The sequence below is a fragment of the Oncorhynchus kisutch genome, linkage group LG17, assembly GCF_002021735.2.
Source record: "Oncorhynchus kisutch isolate 150728-3 linkage group LG17, Okis_V2, whole genome shotgun sequence".
In the NCBI taxonomy this organism is placed as follows: domain Eukaryota; kingdom Metazoa; phylum Chordata; class Actinopteri; order Salmoniformes; family Salmonidae; genus Oncorhynchus; species Oncorhynchus kisutch.
In genome coordinates this window covers 16007298-16027310 of record NC_034190.2, presented here as the reverse complement: position 1 = coordinate 16027310, position 20013 = coordinate 16007298, and the positions used below count along the sequence as shown (strand labels likewise).

The following is a 20013-nucleotide window of genomic DNA, read 5'->3' as shown; positions in this document are numbered from 1 at the left end:
CAGGTGTCTGTGTGTTAGAAAGTGGTTCCAAGTGTATTGACATGTTATACAGATGTTGTCCAGATGTATTGGCATGTTAGACAGATGTTGCCCAGGTGTATTAACATGTTAGACAGATGTTGTCCAGGTGTATTGACATGTTAGAGAGATGTTGTCCAGGTGTATTGACATGTGAGAGAGATGTTGTCCAGGTGTATTGACATGTTAGAGATGTTGTCCAGGTGTATTGCCATGTTAGACAGATGTTGCCCAGGTGTATTGACATGTTAGACAGATGTTGTCCAGGTATATTGACATGTTAGAGAGATGTTGTCCAGGTATATTGACATGTTAGAGAGATGTTGTCCAGGTGTATTGACATGTTAGAGAGATGTTGTCCAGGTATATTGACATGTTAGAGAGATGTTGTCCAGGTATATTGACATGTTAGAGAGATGTTGTCCAGGTATATTGACATGTTAGAGAGATGTTGTCCAGGTGTATTGACATGTTAGAGAGATGTTGTCCAGGTATATTGACATGTTAGGGATATGTTGTCCAGGTATATTGACATGTTAGAGAGATGTTGTCCAGGTGTATTGACATGTTAGAGAGATGTTGTCCAGGTGTATTGACATGTTAGAGAGATATTGTCCAGGTATATTGACATGTTAGAGAGATGTTGTCCAGGTGTATTGACATGTTAGAGAGATGTTGTCCAGGTGTATTGACATGTTAGAGATATGTTGTACAGGTATATTGACATGTTAGAGAGATGTTGTCCAGGTATATTAACATTTTAGAGAGATGTTGTCCAGGTGTATTGACATGTTATACAGATGTTGTCCAGGTGTATTGACATGTTAGAGAGATGTTGTCCAGGTGTATTGACATGTTAGAGAGAGATGTTGTCCAGGTGTATTGACATGTTAGACAGATGTTGTCCAGGTGTGTTGACATGTCAGAGAGATGTTGTCCAGGTATATTGACATGTTAGAGAGATGTTGTCCAGGTGTATTGACATGTGAGAGAGATGTTGTCCAGGTGTATTGACATGTTAGAGAGATGTTGCCCAGGTGTATTGATATGTTAGACAGATGTTGTCCAGGTGTATTGACATGTTATACAGATGTTGTCCAGGTGTATTGACATGTTAGAGAGATGTCCAGGTATATTGACATGAAAGACAGATGTTGTCCAGGTGTATTGACATGTTAGAAATATGTTGCCCAGGTGTATTGACATGTTAGACAGATGTTGTCCAGGTGTATTGACCAGATAGACAGATGTTGCCCAGGTCGTCTGTATTGACATATTAGAGAGATGTTGCCCAGGTGTATTGACATGTTAGAGAGATGTTGCCCAGGTGTATTTGGCGAGTCAGAGAGATGTTGCCCAGGTGTATTGGCATGTCAGAGAGATGTTGTCCAGGTGTATTGACATGTTAGAGAGATGTTGCCCAGGTGTATTGACATGTTAGAGAGATGTTGCCCAGGTCGTCTGTATTGACATGTTAGACAGATGTTGCCCAGGTGTATTGACATGTTAGAGAGATGTTGCCCAGGTGTATTTGGCGAGTCACAGAGATGTTGCCCAGGTGTATTGGCATGTCAGAGAGATGTTGCCCAGGTGTATTTGCATGTTAGATCTCAGACTGCATGTTGTATCACAGACTAACCAACAGTTATTCTGTAACCAGTAGAACATACGTGTGTGAATTACAGTGGGTGTAAAGTTGTGGGGTATCTATACTTTACTTTACTACTGATATTTTTGACTACTTTTACTTCACTACATTCATAACTTTTTACTCAATACATTTTCCCTGACATCCAAAAGTACTCATTACATTTTGAATGCTTAGCAGGACAGGAAAATGGTCTAATTCACACACTTGTCAAGAGAACATCCTTGGTCATCCCTACTGCCTCTGACCTGGCAGACTCACTAAACACACATGCTTTGTTTGTACACTATTTGTTGAACTGTGCCCCTGGCAGTCCATAAATGAAAAAAAACCAAGACAATTGTGTTGTCTGGTTTACTTAATATAAGAAATGTTTAATGATTTATACTTCTACTTTTGATACTTAAGTACATTTCAAACCAAATACTTTTAGTAGTACTATAGAAGTATAGTAGTAATATAATAGTATAGACGTGTAGTAGTACTTTAGTAGTAAAGAAGCATAGTAGTAGTATAGTACTATATAAGTAAATAAGTACTATAATATTATAGAAGCATAGTAGTACTATAGTAGTATAGAAGTGTAGTAGTACTATAGCAGTATAGAAGCACAGTAGTATTATAGTACTATAGAAGTATAGTAGTAATATAATAGAATAGAAGTGTAGTAGTACTATAGTAGAATAGTAGTTTAGTAGTAATATAATAGTATAGATGTATAGTAGTACTATAGTAGTATAAGTATAGTAGCACTATAGTTGTATAGTACTATAGTAGTATAGAAGAATAGAAGTACTATAGTACTGTAAAAGTACAGTAGGACTATAGTAGTAAATACATGTAGTAGTACTATAGTAGTATAGAAGTACAGTAGTACTATAGTAGTATAGAAGTATACCAGTACAGTAGTACTATAGTGCTATAGAAGTATAGTAGTAGTATAGAAGAATAGTACTTTAGTACTCTAGAATAATAGTAGTACTATTGTAGTATAGTACCACTATAGTAGTATAGAAGTATAGTAGTACTACAGTAGTATGGAAGTGTAGTAGTACTATAGTAGTACATAAGCATAGTAGTACTATTGTAGAAGTGCATTTGTACTATATCAGTATAGAAGTATAGCTGTTACGGTTTTCTAGTGGTGATGAAGGAGAGTCGGACCAAACTGCAGCGTGTCGATTGCGATCCATATTTATTTAAACAAAACGTAAACACGACTGAACACTAAACACTACAAAACAATAAACGTAATGAAAACCGAAAACAGCCTATCTAGTGCAAACTAACAGAGAGTACAAGTAAGACACTAAGGACAATCACCCACGACAAACTCAAAGAATATGGCTGCCTAAATATGGTTCCCAATCAGAGACAACGATAAGCACCTGCCTCTGATTGAGAATCACTCCAGACAGCCATAGACTTTGCTAGAAAACCCCACTAGCTACAATCCCAAATATCTACACACCAAAACCCCAAGACAAAACACACCACAATACAAAAACTCCATGCCACACCCTGGCCTGACCCAATACATGAAGAAAAAACACAAAATACTAGGACCAGGGCGTGACAGAACCCCCCCCCCCTAAGGTGTGGACTCCCGAACGCACCTCAAAACAATAGGGAGGGTCCGGGTGGGCGTCTGTCCAATGGTGGCGGCTCTGGCGCGGGACGATGAACCCACTCATTAAATGTCTTAGTCCCCTCTCCTCGCGTCCCTGGATAGACCACCCTCGCCGCCGACCATGGCCTAGTAGTCCTCACCCAGAAACCCACTGGACTGAGGAGCAGATCGGGACTGAAGGACAGCTCGGGACTGAGGGGAAGCTCGGGAGTGAGAGACAGCTCAGGAGTGAGAGAAGGCTCAGGAGTGAGAGAAGGCTCAGGAGTGAGAGAAGGCTCAGGAGTGAGAGAAGGCTCAGGAGTGAGAGAAGGCTCAGGAGTGAGAGAAGGCTCAGGAGTGAGAGATGGCTCAGGAGTGAGAGAAGGCTCAGGAGTGAGAGAAGGCTCAGGCAGGTAGGTAGATCTACCAGATCCTGGCTGGTTCGCAGATCCTGGCCGACTGGCAGATCTGGAAGAGTCTGGCTGACTGGCAGATCTGGAAGAGTCTGGCAGATCTGAAAGAGTCTGGTTGACTGGCAGATCTGGAAGAGTCTGGTTGACTGGCAGATCTGGAAGAGTCTGGTTGACTGGCAGATCTGGAAGAGTCTGGTTGACTGGCAGATCTGGAAGAGTCTGGTTGACTGGCAGATCTGGAAGAGTCTGGTTGACTGGCAGATCTGGCGGCGCTGGGCAGACTGGCGGCGCTGGGCAGACTGGCGACGCTGGGCAGGATGGCGACGCTGGGCAGACTGGTGACGCTGGGCAGACTGGCGACGCTGGGCAGACTGGCGGTGCTGGGCAGACTGGCGACGCTGGGCAGACTGGCGACGCTGGGCAGACTGGCGGCACTGGCTGCTTCATATAGGCTGACAGCTCTGGCGGCTTCTTACAGACTGACAGCTCTGGCGGCTCCGTGCTGACTGGCAGCCCCTTGCAGACTGGCAGCCCCTTGCAGACTGGCAGCTCCTTACAGACTGACAGCTCCATGCAGACTTACAGCTCCTTGCAGACTGACAGCTCCTTGCAGACTGACAGCTCCGTGCAGACTGACAGCTCCTTGCAGACTGACAGCTCCTTGCAGACTGACAGCTCCTTGCAGACTGACAGCTCCTTGCAGATTGACAGCTCCGTGCAGACTGACGGCTCCGTGCAGACTGACGGCTCCGTGCAGACTGACCGCTCCTTGCAGACTGACAGCTCTGGCTGCTTCATGCAGACTGACAGCTCTGGCTGCTCCATGTAGACTGGCTGCTTCATGCAGACTGGCAGCTCGGGCTCCTTCATGTAGACTGACAGCTCTGGCTGCTTCATGCAGACTGACAGCTCTGGCTGCTCCATGTAGACTGACAGCTCTGGCTGCTCCATGTAGACTGACAGCTCTGGCTGCTCCATGTAGACTGACAGCTCTGGCTGCTCCATGCAGGCTGGCAGCTCTGGCTTTTCCATGCAGGCTGGCAGCTCCAGCTGCTCCATGCAGGCTGGCAGCTCAAGCTGCTCCCTGCAGGCTGGCAGCTCCAGCTGCTCCCTGCAGGCTGGCAGCTCCAGCTGCTCCCTGCAGGCTGGCAGCTCTGTCTGCGCTAAACAGGCGGGAGACTCCGGCAGCGCTGTAGAGGAGAAAGGCTCTGGCTGCGCTAAACAGGCGGGAGACTCCAGCAGCGCAGGAGAGGAGAAAAGCGCTAGCTGCGCTGAACAGGCGGGAGACTCCGGCAGCGCAGGAGAGGAGAGAGGCTCTGGTTGCGCTAAACAGGCGGGAGACTCCAGCAGCGCAGGAGAGGAGAAAAGCGCTGGCTGCGCTGAACAGGCGAGGCGCACTGAAGGCCTGGTGCGTGGTGCTGGTACTGGTGTTACTGGACCGAGGACACGCACAGGAAGCCTGGTGCGGGGAGCTGCTACCGGAGGACTGGAGTGTGGAGGTGGCACAGGATGGGCTAGACTGTGAAGGCGTACTGGAGATCTTGAGAGCAGTGTTGGCACAGGACGTGCAAGGCTAGGGATGTGTACAGGAGGCCTGGTGCGTGAGGCTGGCACCAACTTCACCAGCCGACTAACACGCACCTCAGGACGAGTATGGAGCGCTAACCCAGGTGCCATCAAATCCCCAACACGTTCCGTCGGGCGAATTCCATGCAAAAAGCACCAACACAGCAACTCCCTCATTTCTCTCTCCTCCAATTTCCCCATTAACTCCTTCACAGTCTCTGTTTCGCTCACCTCCAACACCGGCTCTGGTTCTGGTCTCCTCCTTGGCTCCTCACGATAAACAGGGAGAGTTGGCTCAGGTCTGACTCCTGACTCTGCCACACTCTCCCTGAGCCCCCCCCCCCAAGACATTTTTGGGGCTGATTCTCAGGCTTCCTTCCGAGTCGCCGTGCTGCCTCCTCATAACGGCGCCTCTTCGCTCTCGCCGCCTCCAGTTCTTCTTTGGGGCGGCGATATTCTCCAGGCTGAGCCCAGGGTCCTTCTCCGTTTAGGATTTCCTCCCATGTCCAGAAATCCTTATTGCGCCTCTCCTCATTGGGCTGCTCCTGCCTGTTGACACGCTGCTTGGTCCGTTGGTGGTGGGTGATTCTGTTACGGTTTTCTAGTGGTGATGAAGGAGAGTCGGACCAAACTGCAGCGTGTCGATTGCGATCCATATTTATTTAAACAAAACGTAAACATTTCACTTAGAAATGTTCTTGTTTTTGAAAGAAAAGCACATTTTCTGTCCATTAAAATAACATCAAATTGATCAGAAATACAGTGTAGACATTGTTAATGTTGTAAATGAATACTGGAGCTGGAAACGGCAGATGTTTTATGGAATATGTACATAGGTGTACAGAGGCCCATTATCAGCGACCATCACTCCTCTCTTCCAATGGCATGTTGTGTTACCTAATCCAAATTGATCATTTTAAAAAGCTAATTGATCATTAGAAACCCTTTTGCAATTATGTTAACACAGCTGAAAACTGTTGTTCTGATTAAAGGAGCAATCAACTGGCCTCAGCATTTGTGGGTTCGATTACAGGCTCAAAATGGCTAGAAACAAAGAACTTTCTTCTGAAACTCGTCAGTCTATTCTTGTTCTGATAAATGAAGGCTATTCCATGCGAGAAATTGCCAAGAAACTGAAGATCTCGTACAGCGCTGTGTACTACTCCCTTCACAGAACAACGCAAACAGGAACTAAGCAGAGTAGAAAGAGGAGTGGGAGGTCCCGGTGCACAACCGAGCAAGAAGACAAGTACATTAGAGTGTCAGTTTAAGAAACAGATGCCTCACAAGTCCTCAACAGGCAGCTTTATTAAATAGTACCGCAAAACACCAGTCTCAACATGAAGAGTGAAGAGGCGACTCCGGGATGCTGGCCTTCTAGGCAGAGTTCCTCTGTCCAGTGTATGTGTTCTTTTGCCCATCTTAAACTTTTCTTTTTATTGGCCAGTCTGAGATATGGCGTTTTCTTTGCAACTCTGCCTAGAAGGCCAGCATCCCGGAGTTGCCTCTTCACTGTTGACGTTGAGACTGGTGTTTTGCGGGTACTATTTAATGAAGCTGCCAGTTGAGGATAATAGTTAGAGTTAGAATAATAGAATACACAAGATGCAATTTTGAAATGTGGTTGTGCACCAGCAGTTTTTTTCCTGTCAGTCACTGATAGTCAGTCAATTAGCCCATGTCAGCAATACTTTTTTAGATTGCTAATTTAGCTGACTGCTACACTATCTAAATGTCACGTGTGCACCCTCTCTGGCCTCTAGGTCACCAGGCTGCTCGTTATGGTGCACATCTGTCACCATCGTTACGCACACCTGCTCATCATCAGACTCACCTGGACTCCATCACTTCCCTGATTACCTTGCCTATATATGTCACTCCCATTTGGGGGGTTCACATTTTTTTTTCCCGGTGGGAATGGGAGCTCCTACAGGCTTCCCTGCTACCGCCGATTTGTCAGGCTCTCATGCCTCAGCTGGCTCGTCAGGCTCCCCTGCCTCAGCCGGATTGCCAGGCTCCCCTGCCTCAGCTGGCTCGTCAGGCTCTCATGCCTCAGCCGGATTGCCAGGCTCCCCTGCCTCAGCTGGCTCGTCAGGCTTTCATGCCTTCGCCAGAACGCCAGGCTCCCCTGCTTCCACCGACCCGCCCCGCCCCAGCCAGCAACAGATTCCAGCATATCAGCAGTGGTGACTGGTCCACTCCTGATCGCCAGGATTATCTCTTTGGTTGGTGTCTTGCGGATGGAGCAAGAAAGCGCCAGGAAGGGGGTACCGTCATGTATGCTCTCTCCGGCACTCTAGGTCGCCATGCTCCCGCATCTCAGCCAGACTGACAGGTTTCCCACACTTAGGTAGAGGTGACCGGTCCTCTCCTGATCCCCAGGATCGTCATTTTGGTCGGCGTCCTGCGGCTGGAGCCGTGCGCCAGGGAGGGGGTACTGTCACATGTGCTCCCTCACCGGCCTCTAGGTCACCAGGCTGATCGTTATGGCGCACACTTAATACCATTGTTACGCGCACCGTCATCAAACTCATCTGGACTCCATCACTTCCCTGATTACCTTCCCTATACATGTCACACCCTTTGGTTCTTTCCCCAGGCGTTATTGTTTCTGTTCCTGTGTCATGTCTGTGCGTTGTTCATGTCTCTTATTTTGTATTATGTTTATTTATTAAAACACTCACTCCATGAACTTGCTTCCCTACTCTCAGCGCACTTCGTTACACTGAACTTGTTATCATGGTCGAATTACCAGTGGGGGGGCCCGCTGGTTAACGAAGCCCTAGCTGGGATGATATTGTAGCTTAGCCTGTGTGTAAATTAACTAAGCCCTAGCTGGGATTATATTGTAGTTTAGCCTGTGTGTAAGTTAACTAAGCCCTAGCTGGGATGTGACTGCAGTTTAGCCTGTGTATAAGTTAACTAAGCCCTAGCTGGGATTATATTGTAGTTTAGCCTGTGTATAAGTTAACTAAGCCCTAGCTGGGATGTGACTGCAGTTTAGCCTGTGTATAAGTTAACTAAGCCCTAGATGGGATGTGACTGTAGTTTAGCCTGTGTATAAGTTAACTAAGCCCTAGCTGGGATGTGACTGCAGTTTAGCCTGTGTATAAGTTAACTAAGCCCTAGATGGGATGTGACTGTAGTTTAGCCTGTGTATAAGTTAACTAAGCCCTAGCTGGGATGTGACTGCAGTTTAGCCTGTGTATAAGTTAACTAAGCCCTAGATGGGATGTGACTGTAGTTTAGCCTGTGTATAAGTTAACTAAACCCTAGCTGGGATGTGACTGTAGTTTAGCCTGTGCTCGCTGTTGCTCCTAGTGGCCGGTTTCGACCTAATCTCCCAACATCATCAGACATGGATGGACGATGAATAATGAATGGTATCACAGGTGACCTGGCTGCGCTAGCCCCCACAAGGCCCACTGTTGGTCAATGTTTCGAAATGTTTACCAATGTTGCTCAATGTTGCCTAATGTTGCCCAATGCTAAGTGTTGTATTGTAGTGTGATGTGATAACATTTCTTGCCGTTGCTTGTCTAATACTGCTTCGATAAAGGAGATAGCTAGCTACAATAACTCAAATGAATGGACAGGGGTCCCAAGTATATGTAGAAGAGTTATGAATGAGACAGCATCACGAGAAGAGCCCCCAAAACTCTCCATGGAAAACGTGGGTCTGTCTGTGGTACAACCAGAAATGCCATGTCATCAGAGCAAAGTGTGTGAAGGACTAATCACTGTTAGGACAGAAGAGATGTAAAGAAAAAAGTGAGAGGGGAGAAAGAGGAGGATATGAAGGAGTGATAAAGGTACATAGAGAGGAAAAAGAGAAAGCTGCAGTGGTGGAATAAGTACCCAACTGTCATACTTGAGTAAAAGTAAAGATTCCTTAATAGGAAATGACTCAAGTAAAAGAGAAAGTAACCCAGTAAAATACTACTTGAGAGAAGTCTAAAAGTATTTGGTTTCAAATATACTTAACTATCAAAGTAAAACAAATTCCTTATATTAAGCAAACCAGACGGCACCATTTTCTTGTTTGTTTATTTATTTACTGATAGCCAGGGGCTCACTCCAACACTCAGACATCATTCACAAACAAAGCAAGTGTTTAGTGAGTCCGCCAGATCAGAGGCAGTAGGGATGACCAGGGATGTTCTCTGTTTAGTGAGTCCGCCAGATCAGAGGCAGTAGGGATGACCAGGGATGTTCTCTGTTTAGTGAGTCCGCCAGATCAGAGGCAGTAGGGATGACCAGGGATGTTCTCTGTTTAGTGAGTCCGCCAGATCAGAGGCAGTAGGGATGACCAGGGATGTTCTCTGTTTAGTGAGTCCACCAGATCAGAGGCAGTAGGGAGGACCAGGGATGTTCTCTGTTTAGTGAGTCCACCAGATCAGAGGCAGTAGGGATGACCAGGGATGTTCTCTGTTTAGTGAGTCCACCAGATCAGAGGCAGTAGGGAGGACCAGGGATGTTCTCTGTTTAGTGAGTCCTCCAGATCAGAGGCAGTAGGGATGACCAGGGATGTTCTCTGTTTAGTGAGTCAGCCAGATCAGAGGCAGTAGGGATGACCAGGGATGTTCTCTGTTTAGTGAGTCCACCAGATCAGAGGCAGTAGGGATGACCAGGGATGTTCTCTGCTTAGTGAGTCAGTCAGATCAGAGGCAGTAGGGATGACCAGGGATGTTCTCTGCTTAGTGAGTCAGTCAGATCAGAGGCAGTAGGGATGACCAGGGATGTTCTCTGTTTAGTGAGTCCTCCAGATCAGAGGCAGTAGGGATGACCAGGGATGTTCTCTGTTTAGTGAGTCCACCAGATCAGAGGCAGTAGGGATGACCAGGGATGTTCTCTGCTTAGTGAGTCAGTCAGATCAGAGGCAGTAGGGATGACCAGGGATGTTCTCTGTTTAGTGAGTCCACCAGATCAGAGGCAGTAGGGATGACCAGGGATGTTCTCTGTTTAGTGAGTCCACCAGATCAGAGGCAGTAGGGATGACCAGGGATGTTCTCTGTTTAGTGATTCTGCTAGATCAGAGGCAGTAGGGATGACCAGGGATGTTCTCTGTTTAGTGAGTCCTCCAGATCAGAGGCAGTAGGGATGACCAGGGATGTTCTCTGTTTAGTGAGTCCTCCAGATCAGAGGCAGTAGGGATGACCAGGGATGTTCTCTGTTTAGTGAGTCAGTCAGATCAGAGGCAGTAGGGATGACCAGGGATGTTCTCTGTTTAGTGAGTCCTCCAGATCAGAGGCAGTAGGGATGACCAGGGATGTTCTCTGTTTAGTGAGTCCGCCAGATCAGAGGCAGTAGGGATGACCAGGGATGTTCTCTTGATAACTGTGTGAATTAGACAATTTTCCTGTCCTGCTAAGCATTCAAAATGTGACGAGTACTTTTAGGTGTCAGGGAAAATGTATGTAGTAAAAAGTACATTATTTTTATTAGAAAAGTAGTAACGTAAAAGTGAAAGTTGCCAAAACTATAAATAGCAAAGTACAGATACCCAGACACACCTTTCTGGTATTTTTACTTAAGTACTTTACACCACTAAAAAGCGATCAGACACTTACCATAAATTGCAGTTCTCTTTGTAAGTCTGTCCTGAGAGGAATTTGTGTCCGTTTCTTTCACAGGTGCCTGAAATGAAACAAAAGGAGGAAATTCAATAAGATGTTGCCATCGGATAGGATCACACCAATGATTACTTTGATCCTGTTGTGATGGAAGATCTGAGAGGATGATTTAAAGAATCACACTTCCATTGATACATTGCACACTACACACTACATACTACAGACACACACTACACACAGACACTACGGACATGCATTACACACAACAGACACACACAACAGACACACATTCTACACTCCACACTACACACCCCACACTAGATACTACAGACACACACTACACACTCCACACTACAGACACACAATACACACTACAGACACACACTACAAGCTACACACTACACACCAACTGCTTTCTTCTGGAAAATGTGAAGTCCAAGATGGACAAAGGGGGTGCTGTTGGGGCTGTGTTTCTGGACCTAAGGAAGGCTTTTGATACTGTTAACCATGAGATTCTCATCACAAAATTGTCCAAGTTCAACTTTTCCCCTGATGCCTTGAGATGGATGAAATCATACCTTGAAGGCAGAACTCAGTGTGTCAGAGTGAGCAATGAGCTGTCGCCCACTCGTAGCTATGATGTGGGTGTGCCCCAAGGGTCAATACTGGGGCCCCTCCTGTTCAGCCTGTACATTAATGATCTGCCTTCTGTCTGTACTGGGTCTGAAGTTCAAATGTATGCAGATGATACAGTGATATATGTGCATGCAAAGAGCAAACAACAAGCTGCACAAGAACTCACAACTGTAATGGTCCAGGTTACAAAGTGGCTCAGTGACTCGTGTTTGCATCTCAATGTGAAAAAAAACTGTTTGCATGTTCTTCACAAAGAGGGCAACAGATGCTACTGAGCCAGATGTCTATGTGTCAGGGGAGAAGCTCCAGGTGGTATCCGATTTTAAGTACCTTGGCATCATACTTGATTCCAACCTCTCTTTTAAAAAGCATGTGAAAAAGGTAATTCAAATAACCAAATTCAACCTAGCTAATTTCCGATTTATACGAAATTGTTTGACTACAGAGGTAGCAAAACTGTACTTCAAATCTATGATACTCCCCCACTTAAAATACTGCTTGACTAGTTGGGCCCAAGCTTGCTGTACAACATTAAAACCTATTCAGTCTGTCTACAAACAGGCTCTCAAAGTGCTTGATAGGAAGCCCAATAGCCATCATCATTGTCACATCCTTAGAAAGCATGAGCTCTTGAGTTGGGAAAATCTTGTGCAATACACCGACGCATGTCTTGTATTCAAGATCCTCAATGGCCTGGCTCCCCCTCCACTCAATATTTTTGTTAAACAGAAAACCCAGACATATGGCAGCAGATCCACAAGGTCTGCCATGAGAGGTGACTGTATAGTTCCCCTAAGGAAAAGCACCTTTAGTAAATCTGCATTCTCTGTGAGAGCTTCCCATGTCTGGAATACACTGCCATCAGACACACATAACTGCACCACACATCACACTTTCACAAAATGCTTGAAGACATGGCTAAAGGTCAATCAGATTTGTGAACATGGTCCCTAGCTGTGTGTTGCCACTCTCCATGTTGTCTGTTGTCTGTAGCTTGTGAGGTGTGGAAACACTTTGTTGCTTTTATGAATTTTGTCTTGCTGCTTTTTGTTTTATGCTGCTCTGTCTGTATGCTACGTCTTGCTTGTCCTATGTTGCTCTGTCTGTATGCTATGTCTTGCTTGTCCTATGTTGCTATGTCTTGCTTGTTCTGTTGCTATTGTCTATATTGTAATTGTTTTTAATAACCTGCACCAGGGACTGCGGTTGAAAATTAGCCGGCTGGCTAAAACCGGCACTTTGACTGAAACGTTGATTAATGTGCACTGTCCCTGTAAAAACAACAACAACAACAAAAAAAAAAACTAAACTACAGGCACACACTACACGACAGACACAATACACTACAGACACACACTCCATACTACAGACACACTCCACAATACAGACACACACTGCACACTACAGACACACACTGCACACTACAGACACACACTGCACACTACAGACACACACTGCACACTACAGACACACACTGCACACTACACACTCCATACTACAGACACACTCTACACTACACACTACATGCACTCCACACTACACACACTACAGACACACACTACACTAAATCAAATCACATACACATGGTTAGCAGATGTTAATGCGAGTGTAGCGAAATGCTTGTGCTTCTAGTTCCGACAATGCAGTAATAACCAACGAGTAATCTAACCTATCAATTTCACAACAACTACCTTATACACACAAGTGTAAAGGGATAAAGAATATGTACATAAAGATATATGAATGAGTGATGGTGCAGAACGGCATAGGCAAGATGCAGTAGATGGTATAGAGTACAGTATATACATATGAGATGAGTAATGTAGGGTATGTTAACATATAAACGTGGCATTGTTTAAAGTGGCTCGTGATACATTTTTTACATCAATTTTTCCATTATTAAAGTGGCTGGAGTTGAGTCAGTGTGTTGGCAACAGCCACTCAATGTTAGTGGTGGCTGTTTAACAGTCTGATGGCCTTGAGATAGAAGCTGTTTTTCAGTCTCTCGGTCCCTGCTTTGATGCACCTGTACTGATCTCGCCTTCTGGATGATAGCAGGGTGAACAGGCAGTGGCTCGGGTGGTTGTTGTCCTTGATGATCTATATGGCCTTCCCGTGACATCGGGTGGGGTAGGTGTCCTGGAGGGCAGGTAGTTTGCCCCCGGTGATGCGTTGTGCAGACCTCACTACCCTCTGGAGAGCCTTACGGTTGTGGGCGGAGCAGTTGCCGTACCAGGCGGTGATACAGCCCGACAGGATCCTCTTGATTGTGCATCTGTAAAAGTTTGTGAGTGTTTTTGGTGACAAGCCAAATTTCTTCAGCCTACTGTCGTTTGAGAGGCGCTGCTGCGCCTTCTTCACCATGCTGTCTGTGTGGGTGGACCAATTCAGTTTGTCTGTGATGTGTATGCCGACAAACGACTACCCTCTCCACTACTGTCCCGTCGATGTGGATAGGGGGGTGCTCCCTCTGCTGTTTCCTGAAGTCTACGATCATCTCCTTTGTTTTGTTGACGTTGAGTGTGGGGTTATTTTCCTGACACCACACTCCGAGGGTCCTCACCTCCTCCCTGTAGGCCGTCTCGTCATTGTTGGTAATCAAGCCGACCACTGTAGTGTCGTCTGCCAACTTGATGATTGAGTTGGAGGCATGCATGGCCACGCAGTAGTGGGTGAACAGGGAGTACAGGAGAGGGCTCAGAACACACCCTTGTGGGGCCCCAGTGTTGAGGATCAGCAGGGTGGAGATGTTGTTACCTACCCTCACCACCTAGGGGCGGCCCGTCAGGAAGTCCAGTACCCAGTTGCACAGGGCGGGGTCGAGACCCAGGGTCTCGAGCTTGATGACGAGTTTGGAGGGTACTATGGTGTTAAATGCTGAGCTGTAGTCGATGAACAGCATTCTCACATAGGTATTCCTCTTGTCCAGATGGGTTAGGGCAGTGTGCAGCGTGATTGCGATTGAGTTGTCTGTGGACCTATTGGGGCAGTAAGCAAATTGGAGTGGGTCTAGATTGTCAGGTAGGGTGGAGGTGATATGGTCCTTGACTAGTCTCTCAAAGCACTTCATGATGACGGAAGTGAGTGCTACCTAGTAGTAGTCGTTTAGCTCAGTTACCTTAGCTTTCTTGGGAACAGGAACAATGGTGGCCCTCTTGAAGCATGTGAGAACAGCAGACTGGGATAAGGCTGGTTGAATATGTCCGTAAACACACCAGCCAGCTGGTCTGCGCATGCTCTGAGGACGCGGTTAACACGTTTAAATGTTTTACTCACGTCGGCTGCAGTGAAGGAGAGTCCGCAGGTTTTGGTAGCGGGCCGTGTTAGCAGGTTTTGGTAGCGCACTGTATTGTCCTCAAAGCGAGCAAAGAAGTTGCTTAGTCTGTCTGGGAGCAAGACATCCTGGTCCGCGACGGGGCTGGTTTTCTTTTTGTAATCCATGATTGACTGTAGACACTGCCACATACCCCTTGTGTCTGAGCCATTGAATTGCGACTCTACTTTGTCTCTATACTGACGCTTAGCTTGTTTGATTGCCTTGTGGAGGGAATAGCTCCACTGTTTGTATTCGGTCATGTTTCCGGTCACCTTGCCCTGGTTAAAAGCAGTTGTTCACGCTCTCAGTTTTGCGTGAATGCTGCCATCAATCCACGGTTTCTGGTTTGGGAATGTTTTAATAGTTTCTGTGGGTACGACATCGCCAATGCACTTGCTAATAAACTCGCTCACCGAATCAGTGAATTTGTCATTGTTGTTGTATGACGCAATGAGGAACATATCCCAATCTTGATGCGTGGAATCAGAATGGTCGGACCAGCATTGAACAGACCTGAGCACGGGAGCTTCCTATTTTAGTCTCAGTCTATAGGCAGGGAGCAACAAAATGGAGTCGTGGTCAGCTTTTCCGAAAGGAGGGCGGGGGAGGGCCTTATATGCGTCTCTGAAGTTAGAATAACAATGATCCAGGGTTTTACCAGCCCTGGTAGCACAATCGATATGCTGACACACACTCTACACTACAGACACACACTCTGCATTACACACTCCATACTACAAATCAAATCAAATCAAATTTATTTATATAGCCCTTCGTACATCAGCTGATATCTCAAAGTGCTGTACAGAAACCCAGCCTAAAACCCCAAACAGCAAGCAATGCAGGTGTAGAAGCACGGTGGCTAGGAAAAACTCCCTAGAAAGGCCAAAACCTAGGAAGAAACCTAGAGAGGAACCAGGCTATGTGGGGTGGCCAGTCCTCTTCTGACTGTGCCGGGTGGAGATTATAACAGAACATGGCCAAGATGTTCAAATGTTCATAAATGACCAGCATGGTCGTATAATAATAAGGCAGAACAGTTGAAACTGGAGCAGCAGCACAGTCAGATGGACTGGGGACAGCAAGGAGTCATCATGTCAGGTAGTCCTTGGGGCATGGTCCTAGGGCTCAGGTCCTCCGAGAGAGAGAAAAAAAAGAGAGAATTAGAGAGAGCATGTGTGGGGTGGCCAGTCCTCTTCTGGCTGTGCCGGGTGGAGATTAAAACAGAACATGGCCAAGATGTTCAAATGTTCATAAATGATCAGCATGTTCGAATAATAAGAAGGCAGAACAGTTGAAACTGGAGCAGCAGCACGGCCAGGTGGACTGGGGACAGCAAGGAGTCATCATGTCAGGTAATCCTGGGGCATGGTCCTAGGGCTCAGGTCCTCCGAGAGAGAGAAGGAGAGAATTAGAGAACGCACACTTAGATTCACATAGGACACCGAATAGGACAGGAGAAGTACTCCAGATATAACAAACTGACCCTAGCCCCCCGACACATAAACTACTGCAGCATACTACAGACACACACTCTACACTACACACTACAGGCACTCCACACTACATACACACACTCAATATTACACACGACACAGTCCAGACACACACTACAGACCCCCCCCTGTAGTGAGAGAGTTAACAGTAACACCCTGATGTGAGGTGTATAGTAGTGTGTATGGTCTGGGAACCCTGAGCTTCAGTAATCTCCTGTTGGAATGTCCTGTTGGCTCTTGGCCTGTGTTTCCCAGAATATCAGGTCCCCATCATGCCTTAATGAGCTTAATTACATATACACACACACACACACACACACACACACACACACACACACACACACACACACACACACACACACACATATATATATATACAGTTGAAGTCGGAGGTTTACATACACCTTAGCCTAATACATTTCAACTCAGTTTTTCACAATTCCTGGCATTTAATCCAAGTAAATATTCCCTGTTTTAGGTTAGTTAGGATCACCATTTTATTTTAAGAATGTGAAATGTCAGAATAATAGTAAAGAGAATTATTTATTTCAGCTTTTATTTCTTTCATCACATTCCCAGCGGGTCAGGAGTTTACATACACTCAATTAGTATTTAGTAGCATTGACTTTAAATTGTTTAACTTGAGTCAAACGTTTCGGGTAGCCTTCCACAAGCTTCCCACAATAAATTGGGTGGATTTTGGCCCATTCCTCCTGACAGAGCTGGTGTAACTGAGTCAGGTTTGTAGACCTCCTTGCTCGCACAGGTTTTTTCAGTTCTGCACAAAAATTTCTATAGGATTGACATCAGTGCTTTCTGATGGCCACTCCAATACCATGCCTTTGTTGTCCTTAAGCCATTTTGCCACAACTTTGGAAGTATGCTTGTGGTCATTGTCCCTTTGGAAGACGCATTTGTGACCAAGCTTTAACTTCCTGACGTAATTTTCCTGCATCATTAGGCCATCTATTTTGTGAAGGGCACCAATCCCTCCTGCAGCAAAGCACCCCCACAACATGATGCTGCCACCCCTGTGCTTCATGGTTCGGATGGTGTTCTTCGGCTTGCAAGCCTCCCCCTTATCCTCCTAACATAACGATGGTCATTTTTCCAAACAGTTCTATTCTTGTTTCATCAGACCAGAGGACATGACTCCAAAAAATACAATCTTTGTCCCAATGTGCAGTTGCAAACTGTAATCTGGCTTTTTGATGGTTTTGGAGCCGTGGCTTATTCCTTATTGAGCGGCCTTTCAGGTTATGTCGACATAGGACTCGTTTTACTGTGGATATAGATACTTTTGTACCTGTTTCCTCCAGCATTTTCACAGGGTCCTTTGCTGTTGTTCTGGGATTGATTTGCATTTTTTACACCAAAGTACATTAATCTCTAGGAGACAGAATGTGTCTCCTTCCTGAGCAGTATGACGGCTGCGTGGTCCCATGGTGTTTATACTTGCATGCCATTGTTTGTCCAGATGAACGTGGTACCTTCAGGCGTTTGGAAATTGCTCCCAAGAATGAACCAGACTTGTGGAGGTCTACAATTTTTTTCTGAGGTCTTGGCTGATTTCTTTTGATTTTCCCATGATGTCAAGCAAAGAGGCACTGAGTTTGAAGGTAGGCCTTGAAATACATCCACAGGTACACCTCCAATTGACTCAAATGATGTCAGTTAGCCTATCAGAAGCTTCTAAAGCCATGACATAATTTTCTGACATTTTCCAAGCTGTTTAAAGGCACAGTCAACTTAGTGTATGTAAACATCTGACACACTGGAATTGTGATACAGTGTAATAATAAAATAATCTGTCTATAAACAATTGTTGGACAATTACTTGTATCATGCACAAAGTAGATGTCCTAACCGACTTGCCAAAACTATAGTTTCTTAAAAAGTAATTTGTGGAGTGGTTGAAAAATGAGTTTTAATGACTCCAACCTAAGTGTATGTAAACTTCCGACTTCAATTGTATGTGTGTGTGCGCGTGATTGCTGGTGTGTGTGTATGAACATGCCCCATGTTGTCTAGTGAGCACATACCTGCCTCGACCTCTCCCAGCCTCCTGTCCCATTTCCGTCACCTATCGCTCCCTCCCTCTGCATAGCACACATTCTTTCTCCTGACCTCCATTCATATATCCTTCCCTCCCTGGCCTCCCCCTCCCTCTGTCTCAGACTAATAAGAAGACCACTGTTCCTGGTCTATTCTCAGGTACGGCCCTGTGGCCACCTCTGCAACAACTAGCAGGGATATACTCTATGTGGAGCATAATAACCAGTGTGCTTATTCATATTTCACAGGCCAATGTGACCTCCTACCTAGAGCGTTATTGAATTGTAAAGCAACTGTGAGAACTGAACAAATAACTTTGCCTGTGCACATAAGATAAGCAGTTGGTTTTTGCCATTCATTCATTAGTCCCATAGTAGCCACTCAGTGTGGGGCCTGTCAGTGGAGCTAGGGTTAGGATGGGGCCTGTCAGTGGGGCTAGGATTAGGGTAGGGCCTGTCAGTGGGGCTAGGGTTAGGGTAGGGCCTGTCAGTGGAGCTAGGGTTAGGATGGGGCCTGTCAGTGGGGCTAGGGTTAGGGTAGGGCCTGTCAGTGGGGCTAGGGTTAGGGTGGGGCCTGTCAGTGGGGCTAGGGTTAGGGTAGGGCCTGTCAGTGGGGCTTGGGTTAGGGTAGGGCCTGTCAGTGGGGCTAGGATTAGGGTGGGGCCTGTCAGTGGGGCTAGGATTAGGGTGGGGCCTGTCAGTGGGGCTAGTGTTAGGGTGGGGCCTGTCAGTGGGGCTAGGGTTAGGGTGGGGCCTGTCAGTGGGGCTAGGGTTAGGGTAGGGCCTGTCAGTGGGGCTAGGGTTAGGGTAGGGCCTGTCAGTGGGGCTAGGGTTAGGATGGGGCCTGTCAGTGGGGCTTGGGTTAGGGTAGGGCCTGTCAGTGGGGCTAGGATTAGGGTGGGGCCTGTCAGTGGGGATAGGGTTAGGGTGGGGCCTGTCAGTGGGGCTAGGTTAGGGTAGGGCCTGTCAGTGGGGCTAGGGTTAGGGTAGGGCCTGTCAGTGGGGCTAGGGTTAGGGTGGGGCCTGTCGGTTGGGCTAGGGTTAGGATGGGGCCTGTCGGTGGGGCTAGGTTAGGGTAGGGCCTGTCAGTGGGGCTATGGTTAGGGTAGGGCATGTCGGTGGGGCTAGGATTAGGATGGGGTCTGTCGTTGGGGCTAGGTTTCGGATGGGGCCTGTCAGTGGGGCTAGGTTAGGGTACGGCCTGTCAGTGGGGCTAGGATTAGGGTGGGGCCTGTCGGTGGGGCTAGGGTTAGGATGGGGCCTGTCAGTGGGGCTAGGGTTAGGATGGGGCCTGTCAGTGGAGCTAGGGTTAGGGTGGGGCCTGTCAGTGGGGCTAGGGTTAGGGTAGGGCCTGTCAGTGGGGCTAGGGTTAGGGTAGGGCCTGTCAGTGGGGCTAGGGTTAGGGTAGGGCCTGTCAGTGGGGCTAGGGTTAGGGTGGGGCCTGTCAGTGGGGCTAGGGTTAGGGTGGGGCCTGTCAGTGGGGCTAGGGTTAGGGTAGGGCCTGTCAGTGGGGCTAGGGTTAGGGTAGGGCCTGTCGGTTGGGCTAGGGTTAGGATGGGGCCTGTCGGTGGGGCTAGGTTAGGGTAGGGCCTGTCAGTGGGGCTAGGGTTAGGGTGGGGCATGTCGGTGGGGCTAGGATTAGGATGGGGCCTGTCGTTGGGGCTAGGTTTCGGATGGGGCCTGT

At 47.0% G+C, this 20013-nt stretch overlaps 1 protein-coding gene across 2 annotated transcripts in view; it reads right to left on the bottom strand.

The window, feature by feature from the left end:
* tinagl1 (tubulointerstitial nephritis antigen-like 1) overlaps positions 1-20013 on the bottom strand; it is a 64050-nt gene that overhangs the window by 33787 nt on the left and 10250 nt on the right. For both annotated transcript variants that reach the window (XM_031795203.1, XM_031795204.1), the window contains exon 3: positions 10825-10891. In XM_031795203.1, the coding sequence (XP_031651063.1) occupies positions 10825-10891 (67 nt within the window). The remainder of the gene's footprint in view (positions 1-10824; positions 10892-20013) is intronic.